The following is a 19,903-nucleotide window of genomic DNA, read 5'->3' as shown; positions in this document are numbered from 1 at the left end:
TCCAGCCCAGCATTTCACATACTGTACTCTGCATATAAATTAAGACAGCAAGGTGACAATACACAGCCTTGATGTACTTCTTTCCCGATTTGGAACCAGTCCATTGTTGCATGTCCAGTTCTAACTGTTGCTTCCTGACCTGCATACAGGTTTCCCAAGGGGCAGGTCAGGTGGTCTGGTATTCCCATCTCTTGAAGAATTTTCCAGTTTGTTGTGATCCACAGAGTCAAAGGCTTTGGAGTAGTCAGTAAGGCAGATGTTTTTCTGGAACTCTCTTGCTTTTTCTGTGAGCCAATGGATGATAGCAATTTGATCTCTGGTTCCTCTGCCTTTTCTAAATGCAGCTTGTACATCTGGAATTTCTCAGTTCACGTACTGTTGAGGCCTGGCTTGGAGAATTTTGAGCATTACTTTGCTAGCGTGTGAGATGAGCGCAATTGTGCGGTTTGAGCATTCTTTGGCATTGCTTTTCTTTGGGATTGGAATGAAAACTGACCTTTTCCAGTCACGTGACTGCTGCTGAGTTTTCCAAATTTGCTGGCATATTGAGTGCAGCACTTTCACAGCATCATCTTTTAGGATTTGAAATAGTTCAATTGGAATTCCATCGCCTCCACTAGCTTTCTTTGTAATGATGGTTCCTAAGGCCCACCTGACTTCACATTCCAGGATTTCTGGCTCTGGGTGAGTGAGCACACCATCGTGGTTATCTGGGTCATTGAGATCTTTTTAGTATAGTTTTGTGTGTTCTTGCCACCTCTTCTTAATATCTTCTGCTTCTGTTAGGTGCATAGGTCCTTTATTGTTTGCATGAAATGTTCCCTTGGTAGCTCTCATTTTCTTGAAAAGATCTCTAGTCTTTCCCATTCTATTATTTTCCTCTATTTCTTTGCATTGATCACTTAGGAAGGCTTTATCTCTCTTTGGAACTCTGCATTCAGATGGGTATATCTTTCCTTTTCTCCTTCGCCTTCCACTTCTCTTTTCTCATCTATTTGCAAGACTTCCTCAGACAACCATTTTGCCTTTTTGCCTTTCTTCTTCTTGGGGATGGTCTTGATCACCGCCTCCTGTACAATGTCACAAACCTCCGTCCATAGTTCTTCAGGCACTCCGTCTATCAGACCTAATCCCTTGAATCCATTTGTCACTTTCACTGTATAATCATAAGGGATTTGATTTAGGTCATACCTGAATGGCCTAGTGGTTTTCCCTACTTTCTTCAATTTAAGTCTGAACTTGGCAATAAGGAGTTCATGATCTGAGCCACAGTCAGCTCCTGGTCTTGTTTTTGCTGACTGTATAGAGCTTCTCCATCTCTGGCTGCAAAGAATATAATCAGTCTGATTTCGGTGTTGACCATCTGGTGATGTCCATGTGTAGAGTCTTCTCTTGTGTTGTTGGAAGAGGGTGTTTGCTACGACCAGTGGGTTCTCTTGGCACAACTCTGTTAGCCTTTGACCTGCTTCATTTTGTACTCCAAGGCCAGATTTGCCTGTTACTCCAGGCATCTCTTGACTTCCTACTTTGGCATTCCAGTCCCCTATGATGAAAGGGGTTATTTCCAGAAGGTCTTGTAGGTCTCTCTGTTTTTTTTTTTGGTGTTAGTTCTAGAAGGTCTTGTAGGTCTTCATAGAACCGTCAGCTTCAGCTTCTTCTGCATTAGTGGTTGGGTTTCTTTCTTAGGTGCACGTATTATTTTGATAAGAATAAAAAGCATGAACGCAATTAGTATGCCTCTTCCTGTGGGTGCCTGCTGAGCGTGCAGCCCAGACACCCAATGGTTTTGCTGGAAAGAACGACCTCCGAGGAGGAGCCTCGGTTTCCTCATCTGCAAAGAGCCGGATGCCAGGGGAGCACCGAGCCGGGTCCTGCGGGGTGAAGGGTGTACTGGGCGCCCTGCCCTCCTCGCAGGCCCAGCAGGAACAGCAGAGCCAGCTCTTTTTTAATCACTGTTCTTAAAATGCTGTGGCTCACAACCCTAATGAGAGTATTGTAAACAAAATAATCAAAGCTCAGGGTTTGATGGCCTCAGCATGAGCCGTTTATAGACGTTTCAGAAGTGACGGGCTTCCCTGATGGCTCAGCTGGTAAAGAATCTGCCTGCAATGCAGGAGGCCTGGGTTCAATCTCTGGGTTGGGAAGATCCCCTGGAGAAGGGCAAGGCTACCCACTTCAGTATTCTGGCCTGCAGAAGCTGATGGACTGTATGGTCCATGGGGTTGCAAAGAACTGGACACGACTAAGTGACTTTCATTCACTCACTCACTCAGAGAGGCGACTTCAAACCAGACTGGCTGCTGAGCTGTCCACAAGACTAAGAAACTAGCAATAGCTGCGTGGCTCTCGTGGGGGAACTGGTAAACCAAGGCCATGTCAAAACAGTCTACCTTGCAGCCACGAGTGATGCGGTGACAAGGAAAGCGGCTGAGACAGAGGGACAGGAGGAAAAACAGGCTGCAGGGCCCTCTGGGCTCCACAGCGCCCTTCCGGAGCGGGGTCACAAGTACTGACAGCCATCAGACAAGCTCTCTACTCATTCACATGTAGAGGCCCCTGTAGACGTCTCTCCAGGAGTGTCACTGAAGGGATTTCACTTTCTGAAACATCTCTATTTTGTGTAGTGCGCACACAGTATTTCTGTAATCTAGGGGGAAAACAAAGAACAGGCAAAGAGAATTCACGGAAGCCAGTTTCTCAGCACTCTCTTAACCAGGTCTGTGCCCCCGAAGAGAAACTCTGTGCTGTGAAACCTTGGCAAGTGACTGCAGAAGAGGGAGCTGGTGTCTGAAATGCATGTCGTCTCAGAAGATTGGAGAGCTGGCCTGAGCTCAGACCTCCCAGCATCTCTCTCTCCAAGCAGGCAGGGGGCAGATCTGGGAGGGGAGGGGGCCCCAGGCCTCCCTCTGCTCCTCCCCCTCGCTCTGCCTGCTTCCTGAACCACAGCTGTCATCTGGAAAGGAAGGGCCCTCAGCAGCAGGATGCCAGGCGGGCGTTGCCCTGAAGGCACACCCAGGAACACACAAGGCAGGATCTTCAGGGCCCCAGGGTCCCCCTGGAGACCGGACTACAGCACAAGCCTAGCCCACTTCCGTTCAACAATTTACAGCCAAAAGGCCCCCTGGCCCCAACTCCTGGATAGGCAGGAAGAGAACCATAAAGAACACGGAAGGCCACATCTTTCTGTGTCGATGAACCAACTTTTATATCCCCAGTTTCCAGATGAGAAAAGGGACCTTGTGGGTGCAGGTTTGTGTGTGTGGGGTGCGGTGAGGGCCACAGGTGCACAGGCAGCCTCCTCTCCCGGTCCTCGGGAGAACCGAGGAAAAGCAGAGTAAATCACTCTCAGGTAGGATCCAAAGTCTGCCAGAAACACAACAGCCGTCCTCACGCCCCATCTGAACTCAGAAGACACACAACCTTGCAGAGTGAGGACTGACTCTCCTGCCACAGTGAAGCCGGAATGGACTGCTAGGTCAGGGTGACAAGTGGTTTAGGAACGGAGGCCAGTGGCTTAATGTTTATTTCATACAGGGTTCCACTAACCTTGGACGAATTCCACAAAGCAGGTTACTTTTGGTTTTGTGATCTCTATATTAGAAAAATCAAGAAAGGCCTTTCTCAAGAAATAGCTTCTAAAGTCTTTGTTTAGACGTTCAGTCGTGTCTGACTCTTTGCGACCCCATGGACTGCAGCCCACCAAGCTCTTCTGTCCTTGGGATTCCCCAGGCAAGAATACTGGAGTGGGTTGCCATTTTCTCCCCCAGGGGATCTTCCCGACCCAGGGGTTGAACCCAGGTCTCCCCTATTGTAGGCGGATTCTTTACTGTCTGAGCCACCAGTCGACTGCTGTCTGTGCTGCCCCCTTTCTCGGGTTGAATTCCAGCAGTTTTCTTTAAACTGCAGCTCCAAGGATTAGTCTCTTTTCGTAACACTCAGAAAATGATTAACCAGTCGGTTCTTTCTCAAAGACACCAGTTCAGTGCAAAACGGGGAAAGAAAAAAAAAGTCAACAAAACGCTGCTTAAGATAGCAGAACTTGTTTCAAAGAGAGTTCATTCATTTTCTGGGTGGAGTACTTCAGGGCAGGAAAAAAACCGCACACACCCGCCCCCGCCCCCGCCCCCGCTCAGCCAGCAGGGAGGGGGGCGGGGCAGCGGGGCAGCCCCGACGGGTCCAGCCGCCCCCTAGTCCGGGAATGGACCCGCCCCAAACCCGCTCCGGAGAGGGCCGGCCCAGACCGAGCTCTCCGAGCCCCAGCTAGCCAATCGACCCGGCTGCGGGCGCAGACGCGGCAGACGAGGACGGTGGGGCCCGCGCCCTACGGGGACCCCCGCGGCCCGGGCCGCAGCCTACCTCCCCGGCGATCCGCGGGGACCTGGGGCGCAGGGAGGGGCTGGGAAAGAGGGGGCAGCTGTTTGTAAACACGCCGGCCCCGCCCTGCTCCTGCGCCGGGGCGGGAGCAGGGAGATCCGGGCAGCAAAACCTCAAGGGCCCCTGAGGTTTCCAGCGTGCAGCCGACTCCGCGGCGCGGACAAGCGGATGTCAACAGAAATCCTTCCCTGCGACACTTAGATACCAAGAGGGCGGGAGCCCGTCTCAAAGCTACCGCCTTCCCGCAGATGCTCCACCCCGTGCGCTCACCGGAGACCCCGTGCGGCCCGCCCCAGCCCCTCTCCAAGCCCCGCCCCTCCTCGCAGCCCCGCCCCCGCCCCGCAGCCCCCTCCGAGCCCCGCCCCCACCCCCGGGCCAGGCCCGGTTCCGCTCCGGGAACCCCTTCTACCCTAACCCTGGCCCCGATCCAGAGCCGCCGCCTCCCCCAGGCACACAGGCCTCCACACTCGCGAGGTCGCTACTCCAGCTCGACCTGCTGACCGTTGCTTTTATTCAAAATGTTACTGGGAATTATTTATATTTATTCTATGAAGCTCTCCGGGCACAGACCAAAACACTTTCTGCTCATAAAAGCCATCGATGTGGCTGGAATCTCAGCTGATTCACAGTCCCGTGCCAGTCTGAGCTGGTTTCGGCGGACGTGCAAGGGCCTTAGAGGGCCGACGCGCTTGGCCTGGCACAGGCCAGTGGGCTCCCGGCGGCGGCGCGGGGCACGTGCCTGGCCGGCATCCCCGCCCCTGCCCCGAGGTGCTGCGGGGTGAAGGTGTCAGGGCAGGGCTTCCTTACCAGCTCCCCGCGCTAGGCACGCCGCACAGTGCGCCTGTTTCCAGCGTACAACTCGGGGGCTTTTAGTGTCCGAAGTGGTGTGACCACCATCTCACTCCACAACATGGTCATCACCCCAGAAAGAAGAAACCAGGACACGGAGCCGTCACTCCCTTAAACCTCCGGAATCCCTGACAACTGCTCTCTACTGTCTTCCTCTAAGGCTGTGCCTATTCTGGACATTGCCTGTCAATGGAACCACCCAGCGCGTGCTCTCCTGCAGACCGGTTCCTTTCCTCTGCATCAGGTTTTCAGGGGTCACCAGGTGCCAGCACTTTGCTCCTTTTCATTCTCCACGCTGTGGCTGCAACACAGTTTCCCTCCACTCAGCGGCTGAGTTGTTTCCATTTTGGAGGTGGCTATGAATATCGCTGCCCTGAACGCCGCCAGAGGAGTTTTCACGGAGACCTCAGGACCCAGTGCGTTGCTGGGCAGTTGAGGTAAACCTTTAATGTTTTGGAGAACTGCCAGACTGTTTCCCAAAGTGGCTGCCTCGTTCTACGACACATAATTTTTTTATCGATGTATGAGTGCAAGAGCATTTTCACAGTATAGCTTCCTCGTGAACTCAAGAGGAGCCCTCATGCTTCAGGCTGTTCTCAGGGTAGATGTCAGAAAGGGCAGGGAGGTGATGTACATTTCGGGTTTCAGAACAGAGCTATTGCTGGAAACCTGAAAAGAGCTTAGGACAGAATCTCGCTTGTAAATCCCTAAGGACTAAATAAAACAGCGCAGGTGCAGCTGCTGAGCGGCAGGCCTGGCCACTCACTCACTGCTCCTCCTGTCATCCCGGGCCACTGTGGTGTTAGAGGGTGCACTTCATTGCCAGAGGAGACAAGGTCCAAGGAGGCTGCAGAGACCTGCTCCCCGGTCTCCCATCAACTGGAGATGTGGCCAGAACCAGAAATGGGGTCCCAGACCTGAGTTCGGGGCTGTGACATTTCAAAGGCATGCCTGAGCTCTCTCTGCAAGAGAAACACGCCTGCTCACCGGCCGGGGAGGGAACTGACTCCAGGCAGCTCGATGCAAATGACTCCCAGCTGGTCATGGACACCGGGCTGGAGAACACAGGGCACGTGTGAGGCCAGCGACCATGCCGAGATGAACCGACCTCAGCTTCCAAATGTAAACCTTTAAAGGTGCAAAACCAGGGCCCCGCCCGGGCTGGTTAGCCAGAGAGTGACTGTCACTGATGACACTCGCGGGGTGCCGAGCGCAAGCTCTGCTGGGGGAGCACGGGCAGAGCATGGCCCCCAGGGTCCCTGAGGCCGTTTCAGGGGGAACATGAGCTCAAAACTAGCTTCACGTCGACCCTGAGACACGGTCTGCCTCTCCATCTCCAGGGCCTATCTCGTGTTAAAATGTCCTTAACGAAGCAGTAAACTGCTTTAAAGTTTATTAAATCTTGATCCTCAAATCCATGTCTTCCAACATGTTTTTACAACAAAAGGGGAAGAAGGCACAGGGCCCGCCGTGTTCCTGGGGGGCAGCTCGCCCCACCCCTCCTCCGCCTCTCTGGTTGTGAGCGTCACCCTCAAGCCTCCCCCAGGGGTTCTCTTCGTATAGCGCGCCAAGGATGAGAACGTTTGAGGACCTGCCTTTCTTCGACACTAGATTAATTTCTAAAACTTTGGAAAGGATTTCTACCAAGTTTGGAAAAACCAAGTCCACCAAATCCTGGTATACAAATCCTCCTTTTCAATAGTTTCACTGTCTGTAAAAAATGGTACCTATGCCTGCTTTCAAAGGCCCTAATGTACAGAATTTCAAACTGGAAAAGTGACTAATTAGGTAGTGATTCACTTTGTAAGATCATTCTCCAGAGACTCGGTTCAAGTTGTCAGGTCCCCAGATGCACTTAAAATAGTTTCAAATTTTCCGCCCATGGCCCATTTTCCAGAAACAGACTCCACAGTGTATCAAACACAGAACACCCTCTTTGTATCACTTTCCTCTTCCTCAGCCGCGTTCTGGAGGCCGGCGCCCTGGGCTCGCTGGGCAGCGGCGGCGCGGGGCCAGCCGGGCCGCTCACCTGATGGTGCCGGTCGGGGAGGGGATGGGGCTGACCAGGCTCCGGAGGTCCGGCTCCGGGATGTGGATCTTCAGCGGGGAGATCTGCGGGTAGAGCGGCCGCAGCGGGGACGCGGGGGCCTCCTCCTGGTGGTACAGCGACGTGAACTGGATCTTTATCGCCGTGCTGGGGAAGCGGAAGGTGCACCTGCAAGGAGAGGGCAGCGGGCGTCAGGCCAGCGAGGGGAGCGGCGCCCGGCGCGCCGAGCGCAGGGACTGGCCTTGCCGTGCGCGCCCACGAGCCCAAACCGCGCCCCATGCGCGTCCTCGGCTCCCGGGACAAGGCCAGGCGGGCACGGACCCCCACCCGGCCCCCACCCGACCCGTGTCCCCGCCCACGTCAGCACCTCGCCGAGCGCTCCCGCCCCGGGGCAGCAGCAGCAACAGCCGCAGGTAGGGGCGGGGGTCTGGCCAGAAGCGCCCTGGACCCGAGGGAACCTCGTGTCCTCTACTGCAGGTGACCGCCCGCCCAGCCCATCACGGACCCGAGTCCCTCTCCGTGTGCGCACAGGAGCCCAGCGCTCTTCGCCCTCTGAGAAGCCCCAGCCTGAAAAGCAGGGCGTTGCCTGTCCAGCACACCCTCTTGATTTCTACACCGCCAAGTTCTCCACAAGCTGCTAACCATGGAGCAGACGCTGGGTCCACACCAAAAAGCGCCCGATATTTGGTCCTGTCAATCAATTCAGGGTCTAAGTAGCAAATCGGGGATGTAGCAAGCACCACTTCAGTTGGATTCCCTTTTCTCTCAGTAAAATAGGCTTTCAGAAGGGGGATTTAGGAACCAGCCAGAACAGGCTCTGGGACCCAGCAGGCGGGGACCCCAGCGCCCCCCAGCCAAGAGGGGCGCGTGCGAGCCTCCTGCTGGGAGGGCTCACCTCTCCCTACATGACTCAGCAGTGCAAGCATCTACGCTCAGAGCCACTGCCTGCATCTCACAGAGGACGTCAGGAGCTCCAACTGGCTCGACTGGCCGGTGCAGATCTTCCAGAGGCGCAGAGCAGAGAGGGGCTGTGTGTGGCCGTGAAGGCAGAGCCCCGCCCGCAGCAGGTGGGGAGGCAGTGCCGTGCGGGATTCACGGCTGCCAGGCTCCTATTTCCAAATCTAAAATCGGAACAAGGGGATCTTGATACTGTTCCAACAGACGCTGTCTTCCTGTTTGATTCTGTTCTGACTCAGCACCAGAAGGTCACGGGGGTCTGTAATGGCAACGTCATGCATGCTCTGCTTAAAGGGCCACCGGGCAGTATAGAAACAGCCTGCCGTTTCCACCTCATATGAAAGAAGCCTCCTGTCCCCTCTACTTGCCTCAGTCTCCCCACCACCCAGTGGAGATGTGCTCCGTCAGTATTTTGGCTAGAAAGTCGTATCACACATTTGCCTAAGATGCCTTCTGAGGCCCGGGGTCTCCTCAGACCCGGAGGCCGGCCCGCTTCTGTAACTCGCAGCCCACGTGCATCCCCATCGAGTCCAAGATGGGCCCAGCGTCCCCCAGCCTGGGAGCAGGAGGAGGACAGGTGAGCGCCACCTGTGAGCGAAGGGCCGAGATGAACAGCGGGGGAGTCTGTGCCCGCGGACACACACACCCCCCTCTGCCACCAGTGCCACGGAGGAAGGCAGTAACTGTGACAGACGGTTAGTTTCTATGGCCCTTAACTGCTGCAAATTAACGAAACAAGTTACGCGCTCCTCTCTGCCAGAGGAGGGCGGAGTTCTGACTTCCTGCGCTGTGAAGTCCTCGTGCTAACATGGGATCAGACCACAACCTTGAGGTCATCTTACAGCTACAGTTGTCAAGACAACTAGAGAGGGGATGTGGCTTCTGGCCTCAGGCAGAGGTCATAAGACGGTAGGGGAAATCTTAGAAACGGGGTTTGGGGTTCAGATGAGATGATGCACAAGATCCCTGAGGGACAAGCTCAGGAGGAGGAGCGGCGAGGTGCCGGGGGGCACTGTCAGGCCCCCTTCTCTCCGCTTCCCAGCCTGACTTCTGCTCTGCACCCACCTGCCCTAATGCCTCTGGGGCCCTGCGTGCTCAGGGCAGGAGCGATCCCCTCCTGGGAGCTTTCCAGTCCAAACCCAAGGTGCCGGATAGACGGTACACGAACACGGCTTGGGGCTTCAGTGAAACAAAATAGGCTATTGACAGGTCAGGGACGTGGGCACACTGTCAGCAGCAAAATCGACTGCCGTCGATAACTGATACTAGCAGGACCGTTTCTCACCGGAACAGCGATTTCCCAATTAGGCTTTAACCATAAACATTTTCACAGTATTTACTGCAACAGCTATTTCAGAAGCTTCTCGTGACTCACTCTTCCAAAAATTATCCCGAGGCTGCCAATCCGCTACTCAGGAGGAGGAGGAGGGGGGAAGAGGAGATACCGGGGCGCTCCTTGATTAAATAGATGCCTCCCAGGGTGCCCGCAGAGCTGGCCCATTCTGGTTTAGGGCTCTGGCTGGAGTTTTAATGAGTGCGTTCTGCAGTTAAGGCTATTCTCCTGAAGGTGCCCACATGCAGTCTGAACCCAGGTGCAATCTGCCTGTGCTGGTGGGGCCCTGGCTGAATGTGGGGGTGCGTGCTGAAACCACCATCCACCAGCCCAGGGATGGTTCCCAGCAAGCATCCACCCACCGCGCGGGGTGGTCCCTTGAGAGCTCGCCTCAGAATTCTTGCCCTAATTTGCAGAGATGACAGCAGTCTGGGGGCTGCTGGGGGTGGAGGAGGTGTACATTTGGGGGCGCCTCCCCCAGAAAAACAGGGACCAAGTACTGTGGTGGGGGGGGGTGGGGACTGAAGAAAAGGTGTTCTAGGAGCAGGAGAGGAGGAGGACCACTGGCATCACCCAGGCCACAAATCCCAGGGGGTGCTGAGAGGGTAGACAGAGACAGCTAGTCCCCTGGACACGCATCTCTCTTGCTTTAACAACAAACTCGGTTCAGCTGGATACATGGCTGCTGGACTAAGGACGATGTTTCTCTGCATCTTGTGCACCCATGAGACTGTGCTGGTCAGTGAGATGTGGATGGTTTGTGCCCTCAGGAGAAAGAGAGCGTCTTCTTCACTTCTCCCCTTCCTAATGGCCAGAATGTGGGTGTGATGGCAGGAGCTGGAGCGGCCACAGTGGGCCGTAAAATGGACACTGGGCAACAGAGCAGCAGGACAGAGCCTGGAGCTTCCATGTCGGGTCACATCATGGGGCTGCCAAGTGCAAAAGAAACCTGTCTCACCCGTCATTCCGACCTCTGTCACAAAAACCAAACCTACATCCTGACTGTAAACAGCTATCAAGGCTGTATATTGTCACCCTGCTTATTTACCTTATATGCAGGGGACATCATGAGAAATGCTGGACTGGATGAAGCATAAGTTGGCATCAACACTGCAGGGAGAAATATCAATAACCTCAGATGTGCAGAAGACACCACCCTTACGGCAGAAAGCACAGAGGAACTAAAGAGCCTCTTGATGAAAGTGAAAGAGGAGAGTGAAAAAGCTGGCTTAAAACTCAACATTCAAAATACAAAGATCATGGCATCTGGTCCCATCACTTCATGGCAAATAGATGGGGAAACAATGACAGACGTTTATTTTCTTGGGCTCCAAAATCACTGCAGATAGTGACTGCAGCCATGAAATTAAAAGACACTCGCTCCTTAGGAAAAAAGCTATGACCAACCTAGATAGCGTTTTAAAAAGCAGAGACATTACTGACAAAAGTCTGTCTAGTCAAAGCTATGGTTTTTCCAGTAGTCATGTATGGATGTGAGAGTTGGACCATAAAGAAAGCTGAACACTGAAGAATTGATGCTTTTGAACTGTGGTGTTGGGGAAGACTCTTGAGAATAACTTGGACTGCAAGGAAATCAAACCAGTCAATCTTAAAGGAAATCAGTCCTGAATATTCACTGGAAGGACTGATGCTGAAGCTGAAACTCCAATACTTTGGCTACCTGATGCGAAGAACTAACTCACTGGAAAAGACCCTGATGCTGGGAAAGATTGAAGGCAAGAGAAGAAGGGGATGCCAGAGGATGAGATGATTGGATGGCATCACCGACTCGACGGACATGAGTTTGAGCAGGCTCCAGGAGTTGGTGATGGACGAAGCCTGGCGTGCTGCAGCCCATGGGGTCGCCAAGAGTTGGACACGACTGAGCCACTGGACTGGATGAGCTCCCTGTGAGGGACAGCTGAGTGCACCAGGGTACACACTCTCGGAAGAATATCATTTAGCCGTTTAAAAGGACGCCTTCCAGAACTGCGTGTCTCTGGGAAAATCTCTTAAAGCATCCGATCCGTTCTCCTCGTCAGGAAAACTGGGGTATTCTCGGAGTGTACGCTGTTGAGTCTCGTGAGCATTAAATGAAATACTCCAGACAAAGCAGTTGGAAGTTCACATGGTGCCAAACAAGTAACGCACACGCTCAGTCACTTCAGTCACGTCTGGCTCTTTGCGACCCCCTGGACAGTAGCCCACCAGGCTCTTCAGATTCTCCAGGCAAGAACACTGGAGAGGGTTGCCATCCTCCTCCAGGGGATTCTCCTGACCCAGGGATTGAACCCACGGCTCCTGAGTCTCCAGCAGGATTCTTTACCACCGGTGCCAACTGGGAAGCCCTAAGAAGTAATAGTCGCTCGTTAAAACCGGCCCGTGGAGGACGCTTAAAAATGCTGATGACACTCAAAAAAAGGAAAACAGCAGAGACCCAGTGGTCCAGCGTCCTGGCAAAAGGCACAGGATTTGAAATCAGACAGACTTGGTTTGAGAACGGGCTGTTGGGATGAAGTGGGGGGACCTGGGGTATGTGGCTGAACCTAACACCTCTCCCTGGTAAACCAGGGACAAAGTGCCAAGCCTGGGTGCAGGAGGAGCCCCGGGGCGGGCGAGGCTGGCACCGCAAGTGGCTGATGACTCGGGCTCTGGTCCGTCACGGTGGACAAGGACTAGTAGGAGGGGTGAGAACAGCCCTGGCGAGAGGGTGGCCTTGCAGAGGCCTGGAGTCTTTCAAAACGTTTTCTGAATGTTGTAACTGTGTCCTTAAAGAAATGAAAGACTCGAGATGGAAAAAAGCCGTTACACATTCGATGACCAGTCTGTTCAAATTTTGTAAATAACCACAACCCAGGCGTGGGAAGATGGTTGGGCCTCTCCTTTCGGAAGGGAGGGCTGGGGCAGCTGACAGCCAGCAGCGCCTTTTGCCTACCCTCACCGGGGTGTTCCAGGCGCAGGCCAGTGGGTGGCTTGCCCAAGGTGGGCCCTGGGCCACAAGCAACCCCCATCTACAGAGGTCTGGAGCTGGACCCCCAGAGGCAGTAGAAGCTCTGAGTTCTGTAAGAATAACCAAAGAAAAACACGACAGTTCAGGAAATGGTTTTGAAAAACCTTTTATATATACAATCCCCAAATCAAAAGAGTCTGACAATCCTAATGGTCTTTAACTTAAAATATCTACTTCCTGTTAAAAACACAATACATTTTGCTAAAACATCTTAAAAACCAACACAGAGCTGGGCCTAGGAGGCTGGAGACAGCAGAGGCTGGATCTCCGCTCTGTGCTGGGCAGCGGTGTGGACCAGGGACAGTGAGCACGGGACAGCCAGCCAGCACGGCGAGCAGGCGGATCTGAGCAGGGTTGGGGAGGGCCCCCCTCCAGAGGCCAGGCTGCCCGTGGCCTGGACCTCGGGCTCAGAGCATCCCAGCAGAGCAGGGCCAGCAGCCGCTGGGAGGACCCCAGGCCATCTTCCCAGGGACATTCTTACCCCTCAGTGGGGAAGCGTCAGGTTTAAAACAAGCAAACGACAAGAAAATGACTCCTAAGCTGAGCTCCCAAGCTTTACAGTTTGGAACATCAGATAGGGCAGGAAGTCCAATGTATCAGAAAAAGCAACTACCTTCCGGATCTGCCTGGAAAACATCAAAGGTGATCCAGTCAGGTGAATGGGGGAGCTACAGAGGTCAGAATTACCACTCTGAAGGTCCTGGCTTCCTGAAGGTCATTGCCCAATGAATGGGTGCTGCAGCGGGGCAGTCAAGTATGGACCACAGGCTGGGCCTCTGGTGGGGGAGCCTGAGGTCGGGGACCCGCCGAGCCCACCGGTGCCGGGCTGCTGCCAGCTCAGGGCCCAACTGTGTCCCAGCGGATGCACAGTCTCCAGACTCCTGTCCCCAGGGCCAGCCCTGCACAGAGCCCACCTCGGGCACCCCTGCTCCTCCCTGCGGGGCTTCCCAGGCCTCAGGCTCCCTTGGAGGGGATCACCTCAGTGGCTGCCTGTCCCTCCATGCTGCACACACGCGTGGTGCACGCCATAGGAGCAGACCATGTATCACCAGGCAACGAGTGTGTGTGCACGCCGCAGAAGCTGTAACGCATGTGTACACGCCGCGGGAGCTGTAACGTGCGTGTGCACGCCGCAGGAGCGGACCACACGTCACGGGGAGATGTGTGTGTGCACGCCGCAGGAGCTGTAACGCATATGTGCACGCCGCAGGAGCTGTAACGCGTGTGTGCACGCCACAGGAGCTGTAACGCGGGTATGCACACTGCAGGAGCTGTAACGCGTGTGTGCATGCCGCAGGAGTGGACCGCGTGTCACCGGGAGACGCGTGTGTGCACGCCGCAGGAGCTGTAACGCGGGTATGCACGCTGCAGGAGCTGTAACGTGTGTGTGCATACCGCAGGAGCTGTAACGCGTGTGTGCACGCCGCAGGAGCTGTAACACGTGTGTGAATGCCGCAGGAGCAGACCGCGCCTCACGGGGTAACCAAGCCTACCAGGATGTAAAGGTCAGGCCTGAGGCCGAAGGACCCTGATCCCTTCTGCAGGGACGCGGCAGCCCGGAGGTCACGGCTGAAGCCCAGCATCCAAGCCCCAGCACAAGGGTCAGACTTCCCTGACCCTGGGTGAACCATGCCAGGAGACGGACCACACGCCTGCTCTGTGTGCGCAGAGTCGCAGGGCAGAGAGCCAGGGGACAGCCGGAGGCCCTCCCTGCCACAGGAGGTGGGGGGGCCCCGTGTCACCGCTTAGACCTGCACCCATGGTTTTTACGGAGAGAGGCTCAACTGAGAACAGGAGCGAGGATGGGCTGAGATACCCCACGTGCAGAGCCCAGCGGGCCGGGCCGCCCCCGGCTCCAGCGCCACTGCAGAGGGGGCTGGGGGACTGCCGGGCTCTGCGCAGAGACCGCCGCCCGCCCACTGCGACATGCGCCTGGTCTGCAGTCAGGAGCCAAGGTCACCCCTGTTACACACAGCTCCCCTCTCCCTCCCTCCCGAGGACAGGGTGTCTAAGCATAAAGACGAAGACCCAGGAAAGTGCCAAGTGCACAAAACAAGAACGAGCCTGCAATGAGTAACAGCCGCATCGACACTCGGACTCCACCCAGGGAGCGGCAGTAACCCCCGCCTTGTGGGGAGCAGGCCGCCCCCTCCCGAGGAAAGATGCTGATTTGACATCACGAGTTTGGGGCTGGCCAGGCCTTCTTCCCTGCTGGCTCAGCTGGTAAAGAGTCTGCCTGCCATGCAGGAGACCCCGGTTCAATTCCTGGGTCGGGAAGCTCCCCTGCAGAAGGGGCAGGCTACCCACTCCAGGATTCTTGTCTGGAGAATCCCTATGGCCAGGGGAGTCTGGCGGGCTGCGGCCCGTGGAGTCGCAAAGAGTCGGACATGACTGAGCGACTAGCACTCGCAGCTCAGGGAGGCCGCTGTCAGCTGCTGGGGCGGAACATGTGAGGCGGTCCGCAGCTCTGAGATCAGACCTCAGTCAGCGTGAGCTGCAAGAACACGGCACGAGCACGCAGTATAATACGATGCAGCGAAAGGTAGCGAAAAAGCAGCCTGGGCTATCACTTCACGTCCCTGGTAACCACAAGCTGGCAAGTTAAGTGTGTCCACTAACCAACATACTCCATTTCTCTGGACACTTAAGTTAAACACGTGTGTCTGGAGGACATTGTGGAGAGGGCCCTGTGCGATCACAGCTCCTCTAAGTCTGAGGGGCAGAAAGAAAAAGGCTCCATGACGTCGTGGCTGGAGGACAATCAGGAAAACAAAGCAGGAACCCACTCTGCGCGCTGACTCTCCGGGTGCTAGCAGCTCAGGAGGGCCACGTTCACTTCTGTTAGACTCGGCCGGAAAACGCCGTCAGGAGCTGCAGGCAAAAGAGCCTGGGGCGCGGCTAGAGAGGTGCGGGCACCCAGGCTGGCGGGGAAGGCCTGGAGCGGCCTCATCGTTCCCACGCAGACAGATCCAGGTGGACCTGTGGGGCCTCCTGCCCAGGGTGCACCACCACCCAAACCAAGACCTTCCTTTCGATACCGGCCTCAGAGAGAGCAGCGAAGCTCCGCAGGGAATCCCAAACACAAACCTCAGCCCCGCCTCCGAAGAGAGCACACAGCCTTTGCTGTTTAAAAAAAAAAGAAAGAAAGAAAGAAAAATGTTCCATTTGTCAGAACACAACAGGAACCCTGTCTGACTGCCTCTAGCCCAGCTCGGCTCGCCTTCCTAATTTGGAGAATCCGACAGGCACACACGGAAGCCGGACGGAGCCGCCCTGCACGGAGCCTGGGCGGCCTGAGAACTGCACTTGGCCGCCAGCCCATTTCCCCAAAGAACCGAAACCTGAGGAGGCACCCGGGGAGGTGTCAAGAGTCCACGGAGGTGGATGAACCCCTGCTGCACGTGGACGCGCTCGGGCCAGGTGGTGGGGGGTCACCTTGTCTACCCCCATGCCCTGACTCCCAGGACAGCCCCCCACCCTGGCTCTCACCTCTGCTCAGGCGGCAGGGAGAAAGACCCACCGACCTACCGCCTGGCCCCCTGGCCCCCTCCCCTCCTCCCACAGGCTCCAGCCAGAGGCGGGCAAGGCAGGGCGTCCCTGGAGGGGGACCCGGGGGTGGGGGCATTATTCCAGGGCAGCTCCCCCGCCCACAGGAGCGCTGGCTTTCATGGGGTGAGCTGATCCTGGGGCTGCCCCTGGGAAGGCGGGGGAACCGGGTTTCTCGCGGGGCAGGCGTGGTGTGAAGGGGTACTCCAGGGGGTACCCTGCCCCAAACCACTTCCCTCCCAGCGCTTTTCCCGGGGTGCCCACGTCCCCAGGGGTGACTGATGGACAGCGGCACAGGGGAAGAGAGTGGAGGCCGGCAGACAGCTCCCAAGGGCGGCTTCCTGCCCATTGTCCCTCCTCCCGCTCCTCGCCCGGAGTGGAAACGTGATGACGGGCTGCCAGCAACCACCCTGGGCAAGGAGGTTGCCCTGAAGTGGGAGCCCCACTCTGGCCAGGACAGGACGGTGGGACAGAGAGATAGCAGCCTCCACAGGCGTGAGGCCCGGAGCCCGGCCTGCCTGCGGGCCAAGCTCAACACGTGGCTGGCTATGTGATGCCCCTGTCCCTGATGCGTTTTGGATGAAACAAATCTAGTTGGCTTCAGAAAGGAAAATAAGCCAGAGCTCTCCACTGAGGGAAAAACAAACCACGGGCCGTGCACCAAGGCACAGCGGGCAGGGCGGCCGCGTGTCCAAAGCCTTCTGCCGCCCAGCGGGGCACAGGGTGGCCCGGCACCGACCGCACGCCGGGGTGGACGGAGAACCCAGCACAGCACGGGCCTCCACCAACGGAGAAGCAGGAAGTGCAGGGCTCGTCAGCTGCTCGACAATTAACGACAGCAGCCGGAACAGCGTCTGCTTGGAAGATGGACTCCCTGCCGTCTGCACTGCCCTACGGGGCCCTGCCCAGGGCCGAGGAGCTGGGGGTGAGGGCCCCCGGCGGGTGGGTGGGCGTGACGGCCAGCGTGGAGCCAGCTTCTCTGGGCTCCTGAGTCCGCTTCTCACAGCAAGAAGGTTCGGAGACGGGCCTCAACCGCCGTCAGGGAACAGGGGCATGAGCACAGGGGGCTGGGCGCAGGGCGTGAGCGGACGGTGAGGCCGGGGTCGGGCAGTGCTCACCAGCGAGTGCTCCGGCCCGACCTGCTGCTCTGTGGGAGCACCCCCGGGCCTGCGCCTGCTCTGTCCTAGACAGACCCCCAACCAGGAGGGGACCTGGCCTCAGGCCCAGGATTGCAAGGCTAACAGACAGGGCGCCGGGACCCGAGCCTCTCGTCCAGGTGGCACGGTCTGGGGTGCTCCGCCTGCCCCTCTGGGGGTGTGTAGGACAGAGACCCCAACAGACTCTGCACAGGGGCTTCTGGGCCCAAACCACAGGGAGAAAGGAGGGGGGACTGCAGAGCGGGGAGCTGGGGCCAGGGGCCTGTGGACAAGGATCGGGGACAGGCTGAGCAGGCCGCTCAAGTCTCCGTAACTTTCTTGTAAATCAGACCTCGGAGAGAGACCGGGAAACCACCTGTGATGGATAACGAGCAACAGTCCGCCCACAGCCAGCACCACGGTTCGCACATACACGTACACACACAGCTCTCATCCCCCCACCCCCCCACACCTCCAAACACACACACACACCTCTGACCCCCCAGCCCCACACACCTACACACACACACACACCTCTGACCCCCCACCCCCACACACCTCCATACACACACACACACCTCTGACCCCCCAGCCCCACACACCTCCACACACACACACACCTCTGACCCCCCACCCCCACACACCTACACACACACACACACACACACACACACACTCTGACCCCCCCACCCCCCCACACACCTCCACACACACACACACAGCTCTCATCCCCCCACCCCCCCACACCTCTGAACACACACACACACCTCTGACCCCCCACCCCCCACACACCTCCATACACACACACACACACCTCTGACCCCCCAGCCCCCCACACCTCCACACACACACACACACCTCTGACCCCCCACCCCCACACACCTCCACACACACACACACACCTCTGACTCCCCCACCCCCCCACACCTCCATACACACACACCCTCTGACCCCCCAGCCCCCCACACACCTCCACACACACACACAGCTCTGACCCCCCCACCCCCCCGACACACAGCTCTGACCCCCCCACCCCCCACCTCCAAACACACACACCTCTGACTCCCCCCACCCCCCCACACACCTCCATACACACACACACACCTCTGACCCCCCCACCCCCCCCACACACAGCTCTGACCCCCCCACCCCCCCACACACCTCCATACACACACACACACACCTCTGACCCCCCAGCCCCCCACACACCTCCACACACAGCTCTGACCCCCCCACCCCCCCCAAACACCTCCATACACACATACACACACACACTGAGGTGAGGGGTGAAGTGGGTCCCAGCAGGTGAGGCCGCGCAGTCCTGGCTCTGGCTCAGCCACGGACCCAGAGGAAACCAGTCCTGCAGCCTGTGCCTCCCAACCTAGCGCGGGGCCCATGTCCTCCCCGTGGAGTGTGGGGACACAGCATGGGGACGCCGAGGGCAGGGACACACGCTGTCCCCACTGAGGGGCCGGGGACTTGCCCCCGCCGAGGACAGGGGCACACGTTGTCCCCACCGACGGGCCGGGGGGGGACTTGTCCCCACCGAGGGGCCGGGGACTTGTCCCCACTGAGGACAGGGGTGCACAGGCCAGTGTGGAGAGCCAGCAGCGGGCGGGTCTGGGGCGGGAATGACACGTGAGTCCCTGGACTCCTTCTTAGCACCGAGGGGGCCACGTGGGCAGTGACGGGGGCGGTCCCCCTTCCCCAAAGGCGTGCTTATCAAACACTGGATTTAAGTAAGGTCCAAAGTCTTCAGAGCTCGTTTCCCCAAACGTTCAGATTTCTATTATGAGGAAAATCTCAAACAAAATGGGAAAAGGCATGAATAGATACCCACACAGGAGAACGCTGGTGTCAGAATTACCTTTCCAGGATTCTAAAGCACTGATCTGAAAATGAGCAATTACAAGAAGCAGAAAATCTCAGTAAGCAGAAGACCACCAAAGGGAATGTGAGAACTAAAAACGTGGTAACTGAAAACTCAATGAACAGACTCAGACAGAACGAAAAGAATGAGAAGGGGACCAGTGAGCCTGAAGCCAAGGACAATGAAATCACCCAGCTGGAGCCACAAAGGGAAAGGAGACTGAGATAAAGGACCGGCGTCTCAGGAGCCTGTGGGGCTGAAACAGAAGGTTGACGCCCAAGTCCCAGAACAGAAAGTGGGTGGGGTAAAAAAAAAAAAAAAAATAGCTGAGAAACCGCCAAACGAGGCAGCAAGGTAAACCTACAGGTTCAAGAAGATGAGTGATCCCCAGACAGGCGAAACTCAGAGAAATCGACGCCAACCTTCGGAAAACGGAAGACAGACAAAAGGTCCTAAAAGCTTGAGTGAAAAGCTGTTATCACCCACGGGAGGGAAAACCAGTGCAACCAGAGAGCGGACGCTTTGCTGCAGGGACCCACTGCCCATCGGGGGCCGCCGGGGGGCACACCTGGAAGATGGCTGAAGTGGTGCGGGTCTTTCTGCCCTGCTGGTGGGGCTGGAAGACCAGCGGGCAGTTCCTCAACTAGACACAGCCCGTGATGCGACCGATCCACCACACTCCTGGGCGCTCATCCCCGAGAGGGAAGATCAGGTCGGCTGGAAACCTGCCCGCGGCTGCTCACGGCAGCTTTATCTGCAGGAGCCACGATCAGCCACCGGG

General features: G+C 56.8%; 1 protein-coding gene across 1 annotated transcript in view; it reads right to left on the bottom strand.

Annotated features, from left to right (window-relative positions):
* The window catches only part of FOXK1 (forkhead box K1), a 53,763-nt gene that overhangs the window by 13,606 nt on the left and 20,254 nt on the right, over positions 1 to 19,903 (bottom strand). The window contains exon 2 of the mRNA XM_052636034.1: positions 7,253 to 7,438. Within this exon, the coding sequence (XP_052491994.1) occupies positions 7,253 to 7,438 (186 nt within the window). The remainder of the gene's footprint in view (positions 1 to 7,252; positions 7,439 to 19,903) is intronic.

Source organism: Budorcas taxicolor, chromosome 2, assembly GCF_023091745.1.
Source record: "Budorcas taxicolor isolate Tak-1 chromosome 2, Takin1.1, whole genome shotgun sequence".
Taxonomy (NCBI): domain Eukaryota; kingdom Metazoa; phylum Chordata; class Mammalia; order Artiodactyla; family Bovidae; genus Budorcas; species Budorcas taxicolor.
This window is presented reverse-complemented; position numbering and strand designations above follow the sequence as displayed.